Here is an 18,735-nt window from a genome sequence, read left to right on the forward strand (position 1 = left end):
GGACCTCATCACCCCATAGTGGCGCATGCAGCTCCCTCCTGCCCCTCTCCATTCACATCCCTCCCTCTCCAACAGGCCCAGGGGCCTCCCCCGGGCCCGGACCCCGAAAAGGGGGTTGGCCTCCCCCCTCCACCCCCGCCCCCAAATCCCACTCCCCCACCCCCCGGCCCCCGACTCCCCTCCGGCCTGCGGGAGCTGCAAATAGTCCTTTGTTTACATGCAATTCCTTACTCCGCGGAAGGAGGCCGGGGGAGTGCTGAGTTTTCACCAGCTGTTTCCCGCCTTGAAACAGACATCTGATCAGCTGCAAACACACACAGACACAGACACACACACACACGCACCGGGAGCCAGACCGGAGAGCGCGACCTCCCCTCCAGCACCCGGGACCGGCCTCTGATTTTGGATTTCCCCCCCATTTCGGATTCAGCTCAACGATCCCGCCTCGGACTTGGCTTTTCTTTTTAAAAAACAAAAAAGCGGAGAGGAGGTGGGGGGCCCCCGATCGCTATGGAGTATTTCATGGTGCCCGCCCAGAAGGTGCCTTCTTTGCAGCATTTCAGGAAAACAGAGAAAGAAGTGATAGGAGGGCTGTGTAGGTGTGTACGATTTTTTGTTTCTTTTTTCCCCCCTTCTCGATGGCGATTTCCCCCTCTGGAGCATGTGCTCGGTGTGTGCATGGTTGGTGTGTGCATGGGACGGCCTTTCTTAGCGTCCGGAGGCTGGTGGGGGGGCAGCTCGCACCGCGTGCTCCCGCCGCCTCTCGGCCTGGGGGAGCATTCGAACCCAGAACCTCGGGCCTTCCCCCCCCCCCCTCGTTCCCGACCGTCCCCCCCGCTACTTTTCGCCCGTTGCAAGCGAGGGAGCCGCGACGTTTGTAAATTGCAAACAGACCCACGTGGTTCTGCAGCAGCCCCGGCCATGCTTGGCGTGGGGCCGGCCGCCTCGCTCCCCTTCCTCCTCCCCCTCGTCCCCCTTCTCTCTCTCTCTCTCTCTCAGCGTGGCTCGGTGGAAGGAGCCCGGGCTTTGGAGTCGGAGGTCCTGGGTTCGGATCCCGCCCCCGCCAATGGTCAGCCGGGTGACTTGGGGCGAGTCACTCCACTTCTCTGGGCCTCTGTTAAAGGGGGATTAAGGCTGTGGGACAACCTCATCAGCTTGTAGGCTCCCCAGGGCTTAGAACGGTGCTTTGCACAGGGTAAGCGCTTGATCAAGGCTGTTATTTTTTATTATTTAGTGGGTGGAAAGGAGGGTTACAGGGAGGGAGGGAGGGAGTCCACCGTGGGCCGTTACAATGCAGCCATGCTGCCGCCCACGCTGTGGGCCCATCGGGGCGTCCTGGGGGGGGATGGAGGGAGGGAGGCCCCGGGCCCGGCCCTGGTGGGCTTCGGGGACCCCCGCGGGGACCCTCCCCGCCCCCTCCGGGCCGCTTGGAGGGCACGGTTTGGCCGCCTTGCCCGTCAAGGCCTGGACGTGACTCTGCAGCCCTCGTCGAGTAGGCGGACCTCCCGCGCGGGGGCCTCTGGGAGCTGTAGTTCCCGCCGGGCCCCGGCGCGCGCGGCATTGTGGGGCCTGTAGTCGCCCCTTTCCTCCCTCCCGGACCATGCTTTCCTCCCTCACAAAGCGTGGCCCGGCCAGGCCGGGCGCGCCTCAGGTTCCCACCCCCAGCCATTCGTTCAATCGTATTTATGGAGCCCTTACCGTGTGCAGAGCACTGGACTAAGCGCTTGCCCATCTCTTCCTCCCTTCAAGGCCCTACTGAGAGCTCACCTCCTCCAGGAGGCCTTCCCACACTGAGCCCCTTCCTTCCTCTCCATCCCCCCATCTTACCTCCTTCCCTTCCCCACAGCACCTGTATATATGTTTGTACAGATTTATTACTCTATTTTACTTGTTTCTCAACAGCACCTGTATATATGTATATATGTTTGTCCATATTTATTACTCTATTTATTTTACTTGTACATATCTATTCTATTTACTTTATTTTGTTTGTTTGTCAGTTTGTTTGTTTATTTTATATGTTTGCTTTTGTTCTCTGTCTCCCCCTTTTAGACTGTGAGCCCACTGTTGGGTAGGGACTGTCTCTATATGTTGCCAACTTGTACTTCCCAAGCGCCTAGTACAGTGCTCTGCACACAGTAAGAGCTCAATAAATACGATTGATTGATTCCCCTCAGCACCTGTATATATGTATATATGTTTGTACATATTTATTACTCTATTTTACTTGTACATATCTATTCTATTTACTTTATTTTGTTAGTATGTTTGGTTTTGTTCTCTGTGTCCCCCTTTTAGACTGTGAGCCCACTGTTGGGTAGGGACCGTCTCTATATGTTGCCAACTTGGACTTCCCAAGCGCTTAGTACAGTGCTCAGCATACAGTAAGCACTCAATAAATACGATTGATTGATTGATTCCCCACAGCACCTGTGTATATGTTTGTACATATTTATCACTCTATTTTACTTGTACCTATCTATTCTATTTATTTTATTTTGTTAGTATGTTTGGTTTTGTTCTCTGTCTCCCCCTTTTAGACTGTGAGCCCACTGTTGGGTAGGGACTGTCTCTATATGTTGCCAACTTGTACTTCCCAAGCGCCTAGTACAGTGCTCTGCACACAGTAAGCGCTCAAAAAATACGATTGATTCCCCTCAGCACCTATATATATATATATATATATATATGTTTGTACATATTTATTCCTCTATTTTGCTTGTACATATCTATTCTATTTTATTTTGTTAGTATGTTTGGTTTTGTTCTCTGTCTCCCCCTTTTAGACTGTGAGCCCACTGTTGGGTAGGGACCGTCTCTATATGTTGCCAACTTGGAATTCCCAAGCGCTTAGTGCAGTGCTCTGTACACAGTAAGTGCTCAGTCAATCAATCAATCGTATTTATTGAGCGCTTACTGTGTGCAGAGCACTGTACTAAGCGCTTGGGAAGTACAAGTTGGCAACATATAGAGACAGTCCCTACCCAACAGTGGGCTCATAGTCTAAAAGATCAATAAATACGATTGATTGATTCCCCACAGCACTTGTATATATGTACATATGTTTGTACATATTTATTACTCTGTATTTATTTTACGTGTATATATCTATTCTATTTATTTTATTTTGTTAGTATGTTTGGTTTTGTTCTCTGTTTCCCCCTTTTAGACTGTGAGCCTTCTGGTGGGTAGGGACTGTCTCTATATGTTACCAACTTGTACTTCCCAAGCGCTTAGTACAGTGCTCAGCATACAGTAAGCGCTCAATAAATACGATTGATTGATTGATTCCCCACAGCACCTGTATATATGTTTGTACATATTTATTACTCTATTTATTTTACTTGTACATATCTATTCTATTTTATTTTGTTAGTATGTTTGGCTTTGTTCTCTGTCTCCCCCTTTTAGACTGTGCGCCCACTGTTGGGTAGGGACTGTTTCTATATGTTGCCAACTTGTACTTCCCAAGCGCTTAGTACAGTGCTCTGCACACAGTAAGCGCTCAATAAATACAATTGATTGATTCCCCACAGCACCTGTTTATATGTATATATGTTTGTACATATTTATTACTCTATCTATTGTACTTGTACATATCTATTCTATTTATTTTATTTTGTTAGTATGTTTGGTTTTGTTCTCTGCCTCCCCCTTTTAGACTGTGAGCCCACTGTTGGGTAGGGACTGTCTCTATATGTTGCCAACTTGGACTTCCCAAGCGCTTAGTGCAGTGTTCTGTACGCAGTAAGCGCTCAGTCAATCAATCGTATTTATTGAGCGCTTACTGTGTGCAGAGCACTGTACTAAGAGCTTGGGAAGTATGAGTTGGCAACATATAGAGACAGTCCCTACCCAACAGTGGGCTCATAGTCTAAAAGATCAATAAATACGATTGATTCCCCATAGCACCTGTATATATGTATATATGTTTGTACATATTTATTACTCTTTATTTTACGTGTACATATCTATTCTATTTATTTTATTTTGGTAGTATGTTTGGTTTTGTTCTCTGTCTCCCCCTTTTAAACTGTGAGCCCACTGTTGGGTAGGGACTGTCTCTATATGTTGCCAACTTGTACTTCGCAAGCGCTTAGTCCAGTGCTGTGCACACAGTAAGCACTCAATAAGCACTCAGTAAGCTGATTCCCCACAGCACCTGTATATATGTATATATGTTTGTACATATTTATTACTCTATTTTACATGTACATATCTATTCTATTTATTTTATTTTGTTAGTATGTTTGGTTTTGTTCTCTGTCACCCCCTTTTAGACTGTGAGCCCTCTGTTGGGTAGGGACTGTCTCTATATGTTGCCAACTTGTACTTCCCAAGCGCTTAGTACAGTGCTCTGCACACAGTAAGCGCTCAATAAATACGATTGATTGATTATTAACAAAATAAAATAAACAGAATAGTAAATATGTACAAGTAAAATAAATAGAATAATAAGTATGTACAAACATAGTATTTAGTGAGCAATAACTGCAGAGCACTGGACTAAGCAATTCAGTAGTATTTAGTGAGCGCTTTCTATGTGCAGAGCACTGTACTAAGCAGTTCAGTCGTATTTGGTGAGCGCTTTCTTTGTGCAGAGCACTGGACTAAGCAATTCAGTCGTATTTAGTGAGCAATAACTGCAGAGCCCAGGACTAAACAATTCAGTTGTATTTAGTGAGCGCTTTCCACATGTAGAGCACTGGACTAAGCGCTTCAGTCGTATTTAGTGAGCGCTTTCCACGTGCAGAGCACTGGGCTAAGCGCTTCAGTCGTATTTAGTGAAGCTTTCCATGTGCAGAGCACTGGACTAAGCGCTTCAGTCGCATTTAGTGAGCGCTTTGTAGAGAAGCAGCATGGCTCAATGGAAAGATCCTGGGCTTTGGAATCAGAGGTCAAGGGTTCAAATCCCAGCTCTGCCAATTGTCAGCTGTGTGACTTTGGGCAAGTCACTTAACTTCTCTGTGCCTCAGTGACCTCATCTGTAAAATGGGGATTAAGACTGTGAGCCCCACATGGGACAACCTGATCACCTTATATCCCCTCAGTTCTTAGAACAGTGTTTTGCACATAGTAAGCGCTTAACAAATACTATTATTATTATTATTATTATTATTATGTGCAGAGCACTGGACTAAGCAATTCAGTCGTAGTGAGTGCTTTCTATGTGCAGAGTGCTGGACTAAGCAATTCAGTCGTATTTAGTGAGCGCTTTCTATGAGCAGAGTGCTGGACTAAGCAATTCAGTCGTATTTAGTGAGCGCTTTCTATGTGCAGAGCACTGGACTAAGCAATTCAGTTGTATTTAGTGAGCGCTTTCTATGTGCAGAGCCCTGGACTAAGCAGTTCAGTCATATTTAGTGAGCGCTTTCTATGTGCAGAGCACTGGACTGAGCGCTCGGGAAGTACAAATCGGCACCAGAGACAGTCCCTACTCAACAAGGGCTCACACGCTAGAAATCGTGTTTAGTAAGCGCTTTCTATGTGCAGAGCCCTGGACTAAGCAGTTGTCGTATTTAGTGAGCGCTTTCTATGCGCAGAGCACTGGACTGAGCGTTTGGGAAGTACCAATCGGCAACAGAGATGTTCGGCTCGGTGGAAAGAGCACCGGCTTTGGAGTCAGAGGTTGTGGGTTCAAACCCCGGCTCTGCCAATTGTCAGCTGTGTGACTTTAGTGAAGTCAACTTCTCTGGGCCTCAGTTCCCTCCTCTGTAAAATGGGGGTGAAGACTGTGAGCCCCCTGTGGGACAACCTGATCACCTTGTAACCTCCCCAGCCCTTAGAACAGTGCTTTGCACATAGTAAGTGCTTAATAAATGCCATTATTATTATTAACGGGCTCACAGTCTAGAAATCGTGTTTATTGAGCCGGGACCGGCTCAAGGCCCTGCTGAGAGCTCACCTCCTCCAGGAGGCCTTCCCAGACTGAGCCCCTTCCTTCCTCTCCCCCTCGTCCCACTCTCCATCCCCCCCATCTTACCTCCTTCCCTTCCCCACAGCACCTGTATATATGTTTGTACATATTTATTACTCTATTTATTTATTTTATTTGTACATATCTATTCTATTTATTTTATTTTGTTAGCATGTTTGGTTTGGTTCTCTGTCTTCCCCTTTTAGACTGTGAGCCCACTGTTGGGTAGGGACTGTCTCTATATGTTGCCAATTTGTACTTCCCAAGCGCTTAGTACAGTGCTCTGCACATAGTAAGCGCTCAATAAATACGATTGATGATGATGATGATTGAGCGCTTACTGTGTGCAGAGCACTGTTCTAAGCGCTTGGGAAGTACAAATCGGCAACAGATAGAGACGTTCCCAACCCAACAACGGGCTTACAGTCTAGAAGGGGGTTCACTGGGCCTCGAAGTTCCGGGGGATTAGGGCAGAGCCCCCTGTTCTCCCCTCCCCGGCTAGAAACCCAAATCTCTTGATTTGTCTTTATGGGCAGGAACGTGTCTGTGAATTCTCTTATACTCTACCAGGTGCCTGGTGCAGTGCTCTGCACGTGGTCAGTGCCCAGCACATATCACTGATGGATTGTTTTGTTGTCTGTCTCCCCCCTCTAGACTGTGAGCCCAGTGTTGGGTCGGGACTGTCTCTATCTGTTGCCCAATTATACTTTCCAAGCGCTTAGTCCAGTGCTCTGCACACAGTGAACGCTCAATAAATACAATTGAATGAATGAGTGATTGATTGGTCAGGCCAGGTCTTACTCCCAGGGACTGGTTCCCGGCTGGGCTGCCGGTTATAATAATAATAATAATAATAATGGTATTAAGCAAATCCCAACTCTGCCACATGTCTGCTGTGTGACCTTGGGCAAGTCACTTCACTTCTCTGTGCCTCAGTTACCTTATCTGGAAAATGGGGATTAAGACTGTGAGCCCCACGTGGGACAACCTGATCACCTTGTATCCTCCCCAGTGCTTAGAACAGTGCTTTGCACATAGCAAGCGCTTAAGAAATGCCATCATTATTTATTATTATTAAGTGCTTACTATGGGCCAAGCACTGTTCTAAGCGCTGGAGCACTGGTCTAATTTTATGCCCCAGTTGGGGAGCCCGGGCAGATTTCCTTGCTCAGACTCTACCCTGGGAGCGATTCGGGGGGCCTTGCCCACCGGCCGGTGGAAGTAAGGGGGACCCCGGGGGAATGCATCCCCCAAAAGGATGAATGCTTGGGCACCCTGGAAACACAGTGAGAGACTTGGGTGGGGGGCAGGGGGAGGCTCACGGGCCCACCTGGCTTCTTGGGCTCTCCCAAATGCTCACTACAGTGCTCTTCACCTAATAAGTGCTCAATAAATGCCATTAATGGGGCTCTCGGTGGGTGGGATCGGTGCGGGACCCCTGTGTCCGAGCTGTGGGGCTCGGGGTCATAAGCAGCCATGTGGGTGCGGCTATCCACCCTGCAGCACAGGTGGGCCCGGGGAGGCTAGGAGGCCCTGGAAGGGGAGAGGGACAGACAAGGGGGATGCCCCCCTCCCTACCTGCGCATCGCAGAGTTTCTGTTCCCCAGGACACCCCGATCCCGCCTGGATCCCCAAAATTCGACTCTTCCCCTCCGGGGATGGTGGGGATCGGGTTGAAAGAACCAAGGAGGGAGGGAGGAAAACTTCCTGAGCTGCTCATGGGGAGAGGGGGTGTCGAAGTGATCCCACTAACGGCCTCCTCAGCTCAGCCCAAGTTCAAAGTCAGCCAGGGGCAGGCCGTGGCTCCGGCCCCAAGTTCGGGTCACCAAAGCGGAGGCCCAGGTGCACCCGGGAGGCTGGTGAGATTGCATGGGGGTACCCACTGTTGGCATTCAAGAACACTGAGCATCTCTCTCCCAACCCCATCCTAATCAACTAATGCCATTTATTGAGCAACTCCTGTGTGTGCACTGAGCACTGTACTAAGCACACACAGTAAGGGTCCGAGCCCCTTCCTTCCTCTCCCCCTCGTCCCCCTCTCCATCCCCCCCATCTTACCTCCTTCCCTTCCCCACAGCACCTGTATATATGTATATATGTTTGTACGTATTTATTACTCTATTTTACTTGTACATATCTATTCTATTTATTTTATTTTGTTAGTATGTTTGGTTTTGTTCTCTGTCTCCCCTTTTAGACTGTGAGCCCACTGTTGGGTAGGGACTGTCTCTATATCTTGCCAATTTGTACTTCCCAAGAGCTTAGTACAGTGCTCTGCACACAGTAAGCGCTCAATAAATACGATTGATGATGAAATACCACCGATTGCTTGGGAGAGTACAATAATACTACTAATAATTGTGGTACTTAAGCGCTTGCCATGTGCCAGGCAGTGTACTAAGTGCTGGGGTGGATACCAGCAAATCAGGTTGGACCCAGTCCCCGTCCCAAATGGGGCTCACAGTCTTAATCCCCATTTTACGGATGAGGTCACTGAGGCACAGAGAAGTGAAGTGACTTGCCCAAGGCCACCCAGCAGACAAGTGGCGGAGCTGGGATTAGAATCCATGACCTCAGACTCTGAGGCCCGTGCTCCATCCGCTATGCCATGCTAGAACTCAGAGTAGGTAGTATGGCTGTATATATGTATATATGTTTGTATTATTTATTACTCTATTTTATTTGTACATATTTATTCTGTTTATTTTATTTTGTTAATATGTTTTGTTTTGTTCTCTGTCTCCCCCGTCTAGACTGTGAGCCCACTGTTGGGTAGGGACCGTCTCTATATGTGGCCAACTTGTACTTCCCAAGCGCTTAGTACGGTGCTCTGCACACAGTCAGCGCTCAATAAATACGATTGAATGAATGATCCCTGTCCTTGGAGCTTGCCATCTATCAGGAGAGACAGATGCTCTAGTAATTTGCAGGTAGGAAAGGGGATAGGAACAAGAGCCGGTGGTTAAGAAATAGGATATGTGCGAAAGTGCTGTGGGAGGTGATGAGTTCCCAAATGCTTAGGTGGCAGTTGGGGAGATAGTTAGAGTAGAAATTTAGTGGAGGAAGGGCTTCTGGAGGAGATGTGACTTCAGGAGGCCTTTGAAGATTGGGAGAATCTTGGTCGTTTTTGGAGGGCATGGGACTGGGGTTGGGAGAATGGTGAGCGCTCACGTCTCTGTACAGAACAACAGGATGGACTTGCTGAAAGCCATGCGCATGGCCACCCTTGAATTCAGCTGGTCTGGGGCTGGAGGGCTTTTAGGGAGAGGATTATTGATTGGCAAATGGCTTAGTGGATAGAGCACTGGCCTGGGAGCCAGAAAGACCTGCGTTCTAATCCTGGCTCCGCCGCTTAGCGGCTGTGTGACCTTGGGCAGTCTGGGCCTCAGTTACCTCATCGGTAAAATGGGGATTAAGACTGGGAGCCCCACGTGGGACAACCTCATACCTTGTAACCTCCCCAGCGCTTAGAACAGTGCTTTCCACATAAGTGCTTAATAAATGCCATTATTATTGTTATTATTATTTGGGACAAGGGACTGTGTCCAACCCGACTGATGCTTGTACCCACCCCAGCACTTAGTACAGTGCCTGGTACATAGTAAGTGCTTAACAGATACCACAATTATTATTATTATTATTATTATTAAAGGAGTGTTCCTCCAAGCTGCCTCTGGGCTGGCAGCTACCTAGACTGGAAGCCAGGGTTCCCTTTTGTGATCTGATTGGGAGCTTTTAGACTGTGAGCCCACTGTCTTTTAGACTGTGAGCCCACTGTTGGGTAGGGACTGTCTCTATATGTTGCCAATTTGTACTTCCCAAGCGCTTAGCACAGTGCTCTGCACACAGTAAGCGCTCAATAAATACGATTGATGATGACCTCCCACCCCGGTATTAACGCGTCCTCCTCTCCCAGGGTCCGGCTCTGTTCTTTGGGTGTTCATTACAGTTAGCCTGATCTTCATGATTGTGGGAGAGATAGTAAGTGGTCGTACAGACTGAGCTCCAACGAAGGTGTTGCTGTTCCAGAATGCGAGCTATTGCCTGCCTATTTTTTTTTAAATGGTATTGGTTAAGTACATGAGAGTTGAAGTGGATACAGGGTAATCAGGTCGGACACAATCCCTGTGCCACATGAGACTCCCAGTCCAAGTGACTTTTGTAACTTTCAAATGGGGAAAACGGTTATTTAGGGAAGTAGCGTGGCCTAGTGGAAAGAGCACTTGCCTGGGAATCAGAGGATGTGGCTTCTGATTCCAGCTCCGCCACTTACCTGCTTTGTGACCTTGGACAAATCACATAATTTCTCTGTGCCTCAGTTGCCTCATCTGCTTAGTGGGGACTCAAAATCTGTTCTCCTACTTGGCGAGCCCCATGCAAACCTTAGTATCTTGTATCTACCCCAGCACTTAGCACAGTGCTTGATGTAGAGTGAGAGTGTTTAACAAATACCACAGTTGTTGTTATTAGTAGGGAATGCATCTACCAGCTCTTTATTGTATTCTACTAAGTGCCTATTGGAATGATCTGCACTCAGTAAGCTCTCAATAAATACCTTTGTGTGATTGATTCACATAAGATGGGGCACAGAGAGTCTCCTCTAAGAAAGCAGACTGGGGGTTAGGTTAGATGTAGAATAACTCAATATTGAAATGGGCCGGAGAACAAAGCAGTGTGCAAGTGTTTTGAAAAATGGGATATGTATCCATTGGCCTGGTGCAGTGTCCTGTCTGAAGGCAAGGAGATTAGCCCCAGCAGTTTTTAGCTCTCTGATTCTAAATGATTTTCCTCTGGGTGACTGATTCACTAGGTCCTATTTTCAGGTCTGCTTCTGAGTTGCTGAGAAACCTCCAACAGCCCCTTCCCAGCCCTCTGCCTCAGTCTCCGATCCTCAAAGCCGGCCTAGCGGAAGAGGATTCCGAGATTTTTGGCTTCCTTCGGTGGTTAGCCAGTGCAGTACAGGTAGAACGAAGTACCTCTCGCCCTCAAGTTTGGATTGGTTTGGCAGAATTCAGGAGTTTTCTCATTCCGGCCGTGTGGGCAGTGCGGCCCTTTGGAGGGAATCCGGGGAGAAGTAAGTTACGGTCCTAGGACGGAGGCCCTCCTGTACTGGGCCGGAGCGCCTTGGGAGGAGTGGGAAGTTGAAAGGAAACCCATAGTTTTGTGGCGATGGAGTGCAGGAGCTGTTGGTCTGAAACAGTAGGACGAACTTAATAATTATGATGGTTTAAGTGCTATGTATATTATACTTACATGTAAGTGCAATGTATCAAGCACTGTTGTAAGTGCTTGTGTGGATATAAGCTAATCAGGTTGGACACAATCCATGTCCCACATGGTGCTCACAGTCTTAAACCCCATTGACAGATGAGGTAACTGAGGCACAGATAAGTTAGACTGTGAGCCCACTATTGGGTAGGGACTGTCTCTATATGTTGCCAACTTGTACTTCCCAAGCGCTTAGTACAGTGCTCTGCACACAGTAAGCGCTCAATAAATACGATTTGATGATAAGTGAAGTGACAGGCCCAAGATCACACAGCAGACAGTTGTGATTTGAGGCGCTTAGTACAGTGCTCTGCACACAGTAAGCGCTCAATAAATACGATTGATGATGATAAGTGAAGTGACTGGCCCAAGATCACACAGCAGACAGTTGTGATTTGAGGCGGAATTAGAACCCAGGTCCTTATGACTCCCAGACATGTGCTCTATCCACTAGGCCGTGCTTCCGAAGAAGAATGGTTCTCTAAGTGGATGAACGGTGAAGAAGAGGGGGAAGAGTTGGAAGGGCCGGAAGAACAGAGAAGCCATCGACCCATTGTATTTATTGAGCACTTACTGTGTGCATTGCACTGTACTAAACGTGTGGGAGAGTACAATATAACAGAATTGGTAGATACATTCCCTGCCCACAGTGAACTTACAGTCTAGAGGGGGAGAAGAGAAGCAGTGTGATCTACTGGAAAGAGCACAGCCCTGGGAATCGGAAGGATTTGGGTTCTAATCCCTGCTCTGCCAATTGTCTGCTGCGTAACCTTGGGCAAGTCACTTAAACTTCTCTGTGCCTGTTACCTCAACCGTAAAATGGGGTTTAAGACAGAGCTCCATATGGGACATGGAATAATGTAATGATTGTGGGATTTGTTAAGTGCTTGCTATGTGCCAGGACTGTATTAAGCACTGGTGTGGATACAAGCAAATAGGGTTGGACACAGTCCCTGTCCCATGTGGGGCTCACAGTCTCACACCTCATCAGTAAAATGGGGAAACAGAGGCCCAGAGACGTTAAGTGGCTTGCCCAAGGCCACACAGCCGACAAGTGGCAGAGTCGGGATTAGAGCCCATGAACCTCTGACTCCCAAGCCTATGATTTATCCACTCCACCATGCTGCTTCCCATTCATTCATTCAGTCGTATTTATTGAGCGCTTACTGTGTGCAGAGCACTGGACTCAGCGCTTGGGATGTACAAGTTGGCAACATATAGAGACGGTCCCTACCCAACATTCATTCAGTCGTATTTATTGAGCGCTTACTGTGTGCGGAGCACTGTACTAAGTGCGTGGGAAGTACAAGCTGGCAACATATAGAGATGGTCCCTACCCAACATTCATTCAATCGTATTTATTGAGCGCTTACTGTGTGCAGAGCACTGTACTAAGCGCTTGGGAAGTACAAGTTGGCAACAGAAAGAGACGGTCCCTACCCAACGTGGGCTAACAGTCTAGAAGATGAATGGGTCCAACCTGATTGGCTTGTGTTTACCCCAGCACAGTGCCTGGCTCATAATAATAATAATGATGGCATTTATTAAGCACTTACTATATGCAAAACACTGTCCTAAGCGCTGGGGAGGTTACAAGGTGATCAGGTTGTCCTACGGGGAGCTCACAGTCTTAATCCCCATTTTATGGATGAGGGAACTGAGGCACAGAGTAGTTAAGTGACTTGCCCAAAGTCACACAGCTGACAAGCGGCGGAGCAGGGATTAGAACCCGTGACCTCTGACTCCAAAGCCCGGGCTCTTTCCACTGAGCCACGCTACTGCAAATACCACAAAAAAAGGGGGGAGAGCAGGGAGCGGCCCAGGCCACTTGAGACCGAAGTTGGTGGGGGGATAGAGAGAAGGCTTTTCCTCCCCTGACGTTTCTAGGGGCCACTGGGCAGGGTTATGCTAGGGGAAATCACTCCTCATTTCGTTGTATCATGGGCTGGTTGCACCCCTGCTCTGTTCCTGGGTGGGAAGGGTCTGAATAATAATAATAATAATAATAATAATAATAATAATAATAATAATAATGGAATTTGTTAAGTGCTTACTATATGCAAAGCACTGTTCTAAGCACTGGGGGGGATACAAGATGATCAGGTTGACCCACGTGGGGCTCACAGTCTTAGTTCCCGTTTCCTACCCTGCCCACCAGGCTTCTTTTGTGAAGTTCAGTTGTATTGTGCTCTCTCTCTCTCCAGTGCTTAGTACAGTGCTCCATATACAGTATTTAGCACTCAGTTAATGTCACTGACTGTATTTGATTATATTCTTCCCCTACCTGTAATTTAGTGTTTGTCTCCCCTGATAAATTGTAAGCTCCTTGAGGGCAAAGATCTTGTCTGCTTTTATTGTATTCTCCCAAGGGCTTAGTATGGTGATCTGCAGAAGGATCTGGGTTCTAATTCCGGCTCTGCCTTATTTTATTTTGTTAGTATGTTTGGTTTTGTCTCCCCCTTTTAGACTGTGAGCCCACTGTTGGGTAGGGACTGTCTCTATATGTTGCCAACTTGTACTTCCCAAGCACTTAGTACAGTGCTCTGCACACAGTAAGCGCTCAATAAATACGATTGATGATGATGATGATATCTGCTGTGTGACTTGAACATCACACTTTTTAAAAAATTGATGTCTGTTAAGCGTTTACTATATGCCAGGCACTGTACTAAGCACTGGGGTAGATACAAGCGAATCAGGTTGGACAAAGTCCGTGTCCCACGTGGGTCTCACAGTCTTAATCCCCATTTTACAGATGAGGCGACTGAGGCACAGAAAAGTTAAATGATTTAGAGAAGCAGCTTGGCCTAGTGGATGGAGCACGGGCTTTGGAGTCAGAAGGCTCTGGGTTCTAATCACAGCTCTGCTACTTGTCTGCTGTATGACCTTAGACAAGTCACTTCATTTCTGCGCTTCAATTAATCCCTCTGTAAAATGGGGATTAAGACTGAGCCCCATGTGGGATAGGGAATGGGTCCAACCTGATGAACTTGTATCTACCCCAGCGCTTAGTACAGTGCCTGTCACATAGTAAGCGCTTAACAAATGCCATTGAAAATAAATAATAATGATAATGTTGGTATTTATTAAGCGCTTACTATGTGCCAAGCACTGTTCTAAGCGCTGGGGTAGATACAAGGTCATCAGGTTGTCCCACGTGGGGCTCACAGTTTTCATTCTCATTTTACAGATGAGATAACAGGCCCAAAGACTCAATCAATCGTATTTATTGAGCGCTTATTGTGTGCAGAGCACTGTACTAAGCGCTTGGGAAGTACAAGTTGGCAACATAGAGAGACGGTCCCTACCCAACCGTGGGCTCACAGTCTAGAAGGGGGAGACAGAGAACAAAACCAAACATACTAACGAAATAAAATAAATAGAATAGATATGTACAAGTAAAATAAATAAATAAATAGAGTAATAAATCTGTACAAACATATGTACAGGTATATAAATAGAATAAATGTGTACAAATAAAATAGAGTAATAAATACATACAAACATATATACAGGTAATAATGATGGCATTTGTTAGGCGCTCAAAGAAGTTAAGTGACTTACCCAAAGTCACACAGCTGACAAGCGGCGGAGCCGGGATTAGAACCCAAAGCCTCCGACTTCCAAGCCCGTGCTCTTTCCACTGAGCCATCTTACCTCCTTCCCTTCCCCACAGCACCTGTATATATGTATATATGTTTGTACAGATTTATTACTCTATCTTTGTACATATCTATTCTATTTATTTTATTTTGTTAGTATGTTTAGTTTTGTTGTCTGTCTCCCCCTTCCAGACTGTGAGCCCACTGTTGGGTAGGGACCGTCTCTCTATGTTGCCAACTTGGACTTCCCAAGCGCTTAGTACAGTGCTCTGCACACATTAAGCGCTCAATAGATCCGATTGATTGATTGATTGAGCCACGCTGCTGGAGAGAAGGCCACTGGAGAACAATATGCCGGCTTCCCATGGCTTGGCCCCGGGGGGTAGAGGATGGGGAGGGAGCTTGTGGTATTTTCTGCCTTTGTAGCCCCTGGCTCCAGGGGTGACTCAGATGGGGTGTCTTGAAGTCAGGTCGGAGCACGAGACCGTTTTCCCACCTTGGGGTTGGTTCCCCAGTGAGTTTGTGACTGCCAGAGTGGAAGAATCAATGTCCAACAGTTAATCAGTAGCGCTTAGTACAGTGCTGTGCACACAGCGCTCGATAAATACGAATGAATGAATCAGTAGCATGTATTGTTCTGCCCTATAATAATAATAATAATGGCATTTATTAAGTGCTTACGACGTCAAAGCACTGTTCTAACTGCTTTGCACATAGTAAGCGCTTAACAAATGCCAACATTATTATTATTATTATTCTAAGTGCTGGGGAGGTTACAAAGTGATCAGGTTGTCCCACGGGAGGCTCACAGTCTTCATCCCCATTTTACAGATAGGGGACTGAGGCCCAGAGAAGTGAAGTGACTTGCCCGGGGTCACACAGCTGACAGTTGGCAGAGTCGGGATTTGAACCCGTGAACTCTGACTTCCAAGCCCGTGCTCTTTCCATTGAGCTGCTTCTCTAGCTCTATAAAGAGCACTGTACTAAGTGCTTGGGGGAGTACATTAATTATGTGGTATTTAAGTGCTTACTCTCTTCCAAGCACTGGGGCAGATAACAAGATCATCAGATTGGACGGAGTCCCTATCCCACATGGGGCTCATAGTCTAAGTGGAGGGAGAGTAGGTATTTTTCATTTTTCGGGTGAGGAAAATGAGGCCCAGGGAATCAATCAATCAATCAATCGTATTGAGCGCTTACTGTATGCTGAGCACTGTACTAAGCGCTTGGGAAGTACAAGTTGGCAACACATAGAGACAGTCCCTACCCAACAGTGGGCTCACAGTCTAAAAGGGGGAGACAGAGAACAAAACCAAACATACTAACAAAATAAAATAAACAGAATAGATATGTACAAGTAAAATAAATAAATAGAGTAATAAATATGTACAAACATATACACAGGTGCTGTGGGGAATCAATCAATCAATCGTATTTATTGAGCGCTTACTGTGTGCAGAGCACTGTACTAAGCGCTTGGGAAGTACAAGTTGGCAACATATAGAGACAAGTGAAATGATCTGTAAAATGGGGATGAAGACTGTGAGCCCCCCATGGGACAACCTGATCACCTTGTAACCCTCCCAGCGCTTAGAACAGTGCTTTCCACATAGTAAGTGCTTAACAAATACCATCATCATTGTTATTATTATTGATGAGGATGGCAGGCAGGAGAGGCTCTTTCCTTTAGGCTGGACTATATAGTCACTTAACTTCTCTGGGCCTCAGTTACCTCATCTGTAAAATGGGGATGAAGACTGTGAGCCCTATGTGGGACAACCTGATCACCTTGTAACCTCCCCAGCACTTAGAACAGTGCTTTGCACATAGTAAGCGCCTAATAAATGCCATTATTATTATTATTATTATTATTATTTGCTCAAGGTTACACAGAGCAGGCAAGCAATGGAGCTTCGGACTCTCAAACCCCACCCCAGTGTTCTGCAAAATCCCTGCCCTCAAGGCGCTCACACCCTGATAATAATTGTGGTATTTAAGCGCTTACTATGTGTATTACTTACTACCTGTATATATGTATATATGTTTGTGCGTATTTATTACTCGTATTTATTTATTTTATTTGTACATACTTATTCTATTTATTTTATTTTGTTAATATGTTTTGTTGTCTGTCTCCCCCTTCTAGACTGTGAGCCCGCTGTTGGGTAGGGACCGTCTCTAGACGTTGCCAACTTGGACTTCCCAAGCGCTTAGTCCAGTGCTCTGCACACAGTAAGCGCCCAATAAATTAGAGAAGCAGCGTGGCTCAGTGGAAAGAGCCCGGGCTTTGGAGTCAGAGGCCATGGGTTCGAATCCCGGCTCCGCCACATGTCTGCTGTGTGACCTTGGGCAAGCCACTTAACTTCTCTGAGCCTCAGTTCCCTCATCTGTAGAATGGGGATTAAGACTGTGAGCCCCACGTGGGACAACTTGATCACCTTGTATCCACCCCCAGCACTTAGAACAGTGTTCTGCACATAGTAAGCGCTTAATAAATGCCATTATTATTATTATTAATAATAATAAATACGAATGAATGAATGAATGTGTCAAGCACTGGGGTAGAATTGAAGATAATCAGGTCCCACCTGGAGCTCACAGTCTGAGGGAGAACAGGTGTTGGATCCCCATTTTGCCAAGAGGGAACTGAAGCACAGAGAAGTGAAGTGACTTTCCCAAGGTCACTCAGGTCACAAGGTCACACATGTGGGGGACCTGGGATTAGAACCCAGGTTCTCTGGCTACCAGGCCCCTCCTCTTTCCAATAGGCAATATATGTTGCCAACTTGTACTTCCCAAGCGCTTAGTACAGTGCTCTGCACACAGTAAGCGCTCAATAAATACGATTGAATGAATGAAGAGGCCTCACCGCTTCCCTGCATAGTGGACATTTCAGCTCTTTGAGCTGGAAGTCCTTGGGCCGGCTTTGTGTCTTAAGGAAGGGTGGCAAAATCAGTCAATTATCGAGTGCTGCTTGTGCGCAGAGTTCAGTACAGCAGAGTTGATAGGCATGTTCCCAAGCGCTTAGTACAGTGCTCTGCGCACAGGAAGTGCTCAATAAAGACGATTGAATGAATGAACGTTCCCGGCCCACAATGAGAAGCAGTGTAGTCTAATGGATAAAGCACAGTGCTCTGCACTTAAGAGAAGCAGCGTGGTTCAGCGGAAGGAGCACAAGCTTGGGAACCAGAGGACCTGCTTTCTATTACCAGCTCTGCCAATTGTCAGCTGTGTGACCTTGGGCAAGTCATTTAACTTCCCTTTGCCTCAGTTTCCTCATCTGTAAAATGAGAATTAAGACCAAGCCCCACGTGGAATATGGACTGTGTCCAACCTGATTACCTTGTATTCGTTCATTCAATCGTATTTACTGCATGCTTATTAATAATAATAATGCTGGCATTTGTTAAGTGCTTACTATGTGCAAAGCGCTGTTCTAAGTGCTGGGGAGGATCCAAGGTGATCAGGTTGTCCCATGTGCGGCTCACGGTCTTAATCCCCATTTTACAGATGAGGGAACTGAGGCCCAGAGAAGTGACTTGCCCAAAGTCATACAGCTGAGAAGTGGCGGAGCCGGGATTAGAACCCATGACCTCTGGTTCCCAAACCCGTCCTCTTTCCACTGAGCCACGCCGCTTCTCTTAAGTGCGGAGCACTGTACTAAGCACTTGGGAGAGTACAAAACAACACCTGTCCCGGTGCTTAGAACAGTGCCTGGCACATAGTAAGCGTTTAACAAATGCAATAAAAGAATAAATGAAGGCTGGAGCAGGCGTCCCCTTCCCCCTCACGTCGATTCTGGCTTCTGAAAGGGGAGAATGGGAGGAGGAAGTGGATCTGATGGCTTTGTCAGCTCCTCCCTGGGGAGCTGCCCTGCTCTCTGCCCTGCCCTGCCCCTGAACCCTGTCCCTGCCCCACTAAGGATTCTCCAGCTGCCTTTGTGCCCAG

General features: G+C 47.1%; 1 protein-coding gene across 4 annotated transcripts in view; it reads left to right on the plus strand.

Annotated features, from left to right (window-relative positions):
* The first annotated feature begins 303 nt into the window (after positions 1-303).
* Positions 304-18,735, plus strand: part of TFAP4 (transcription factor AP-4) — a 33,703-nt gene continuing 15,271 nt past the window's right edge. For all 4 annotated transcript variants that reach the window (XM_038763463.1, XM_038763464.1, XM_038763465.1 and 1 more), the window contains exon 1: positions 304-599. In XM_038763463.1, coding sequence (XP_038619391.1) covers positions 511-599 — 89 coding nt within the window. In that variant the 5' untranslated portion in view covers positions 304-510. The remainder of the gene's footprint in view (positions 600-18,735) is intronic.

This window comes from Tachyglossus aculeatus, chromosome 21 (assembly GCF_015852505.1).
Source record: "Tachyglossus aculeatus isolate mTacAcu1 chromosome 21, mTacAcu1.pri, whole genome shotgun sequence".
NCBI lineage: Eukaryota > Metazoa > Chordata > Mammalia > Monotremata > Tachyglossidae > Tachyglossus > Tachyglossus aculeatus.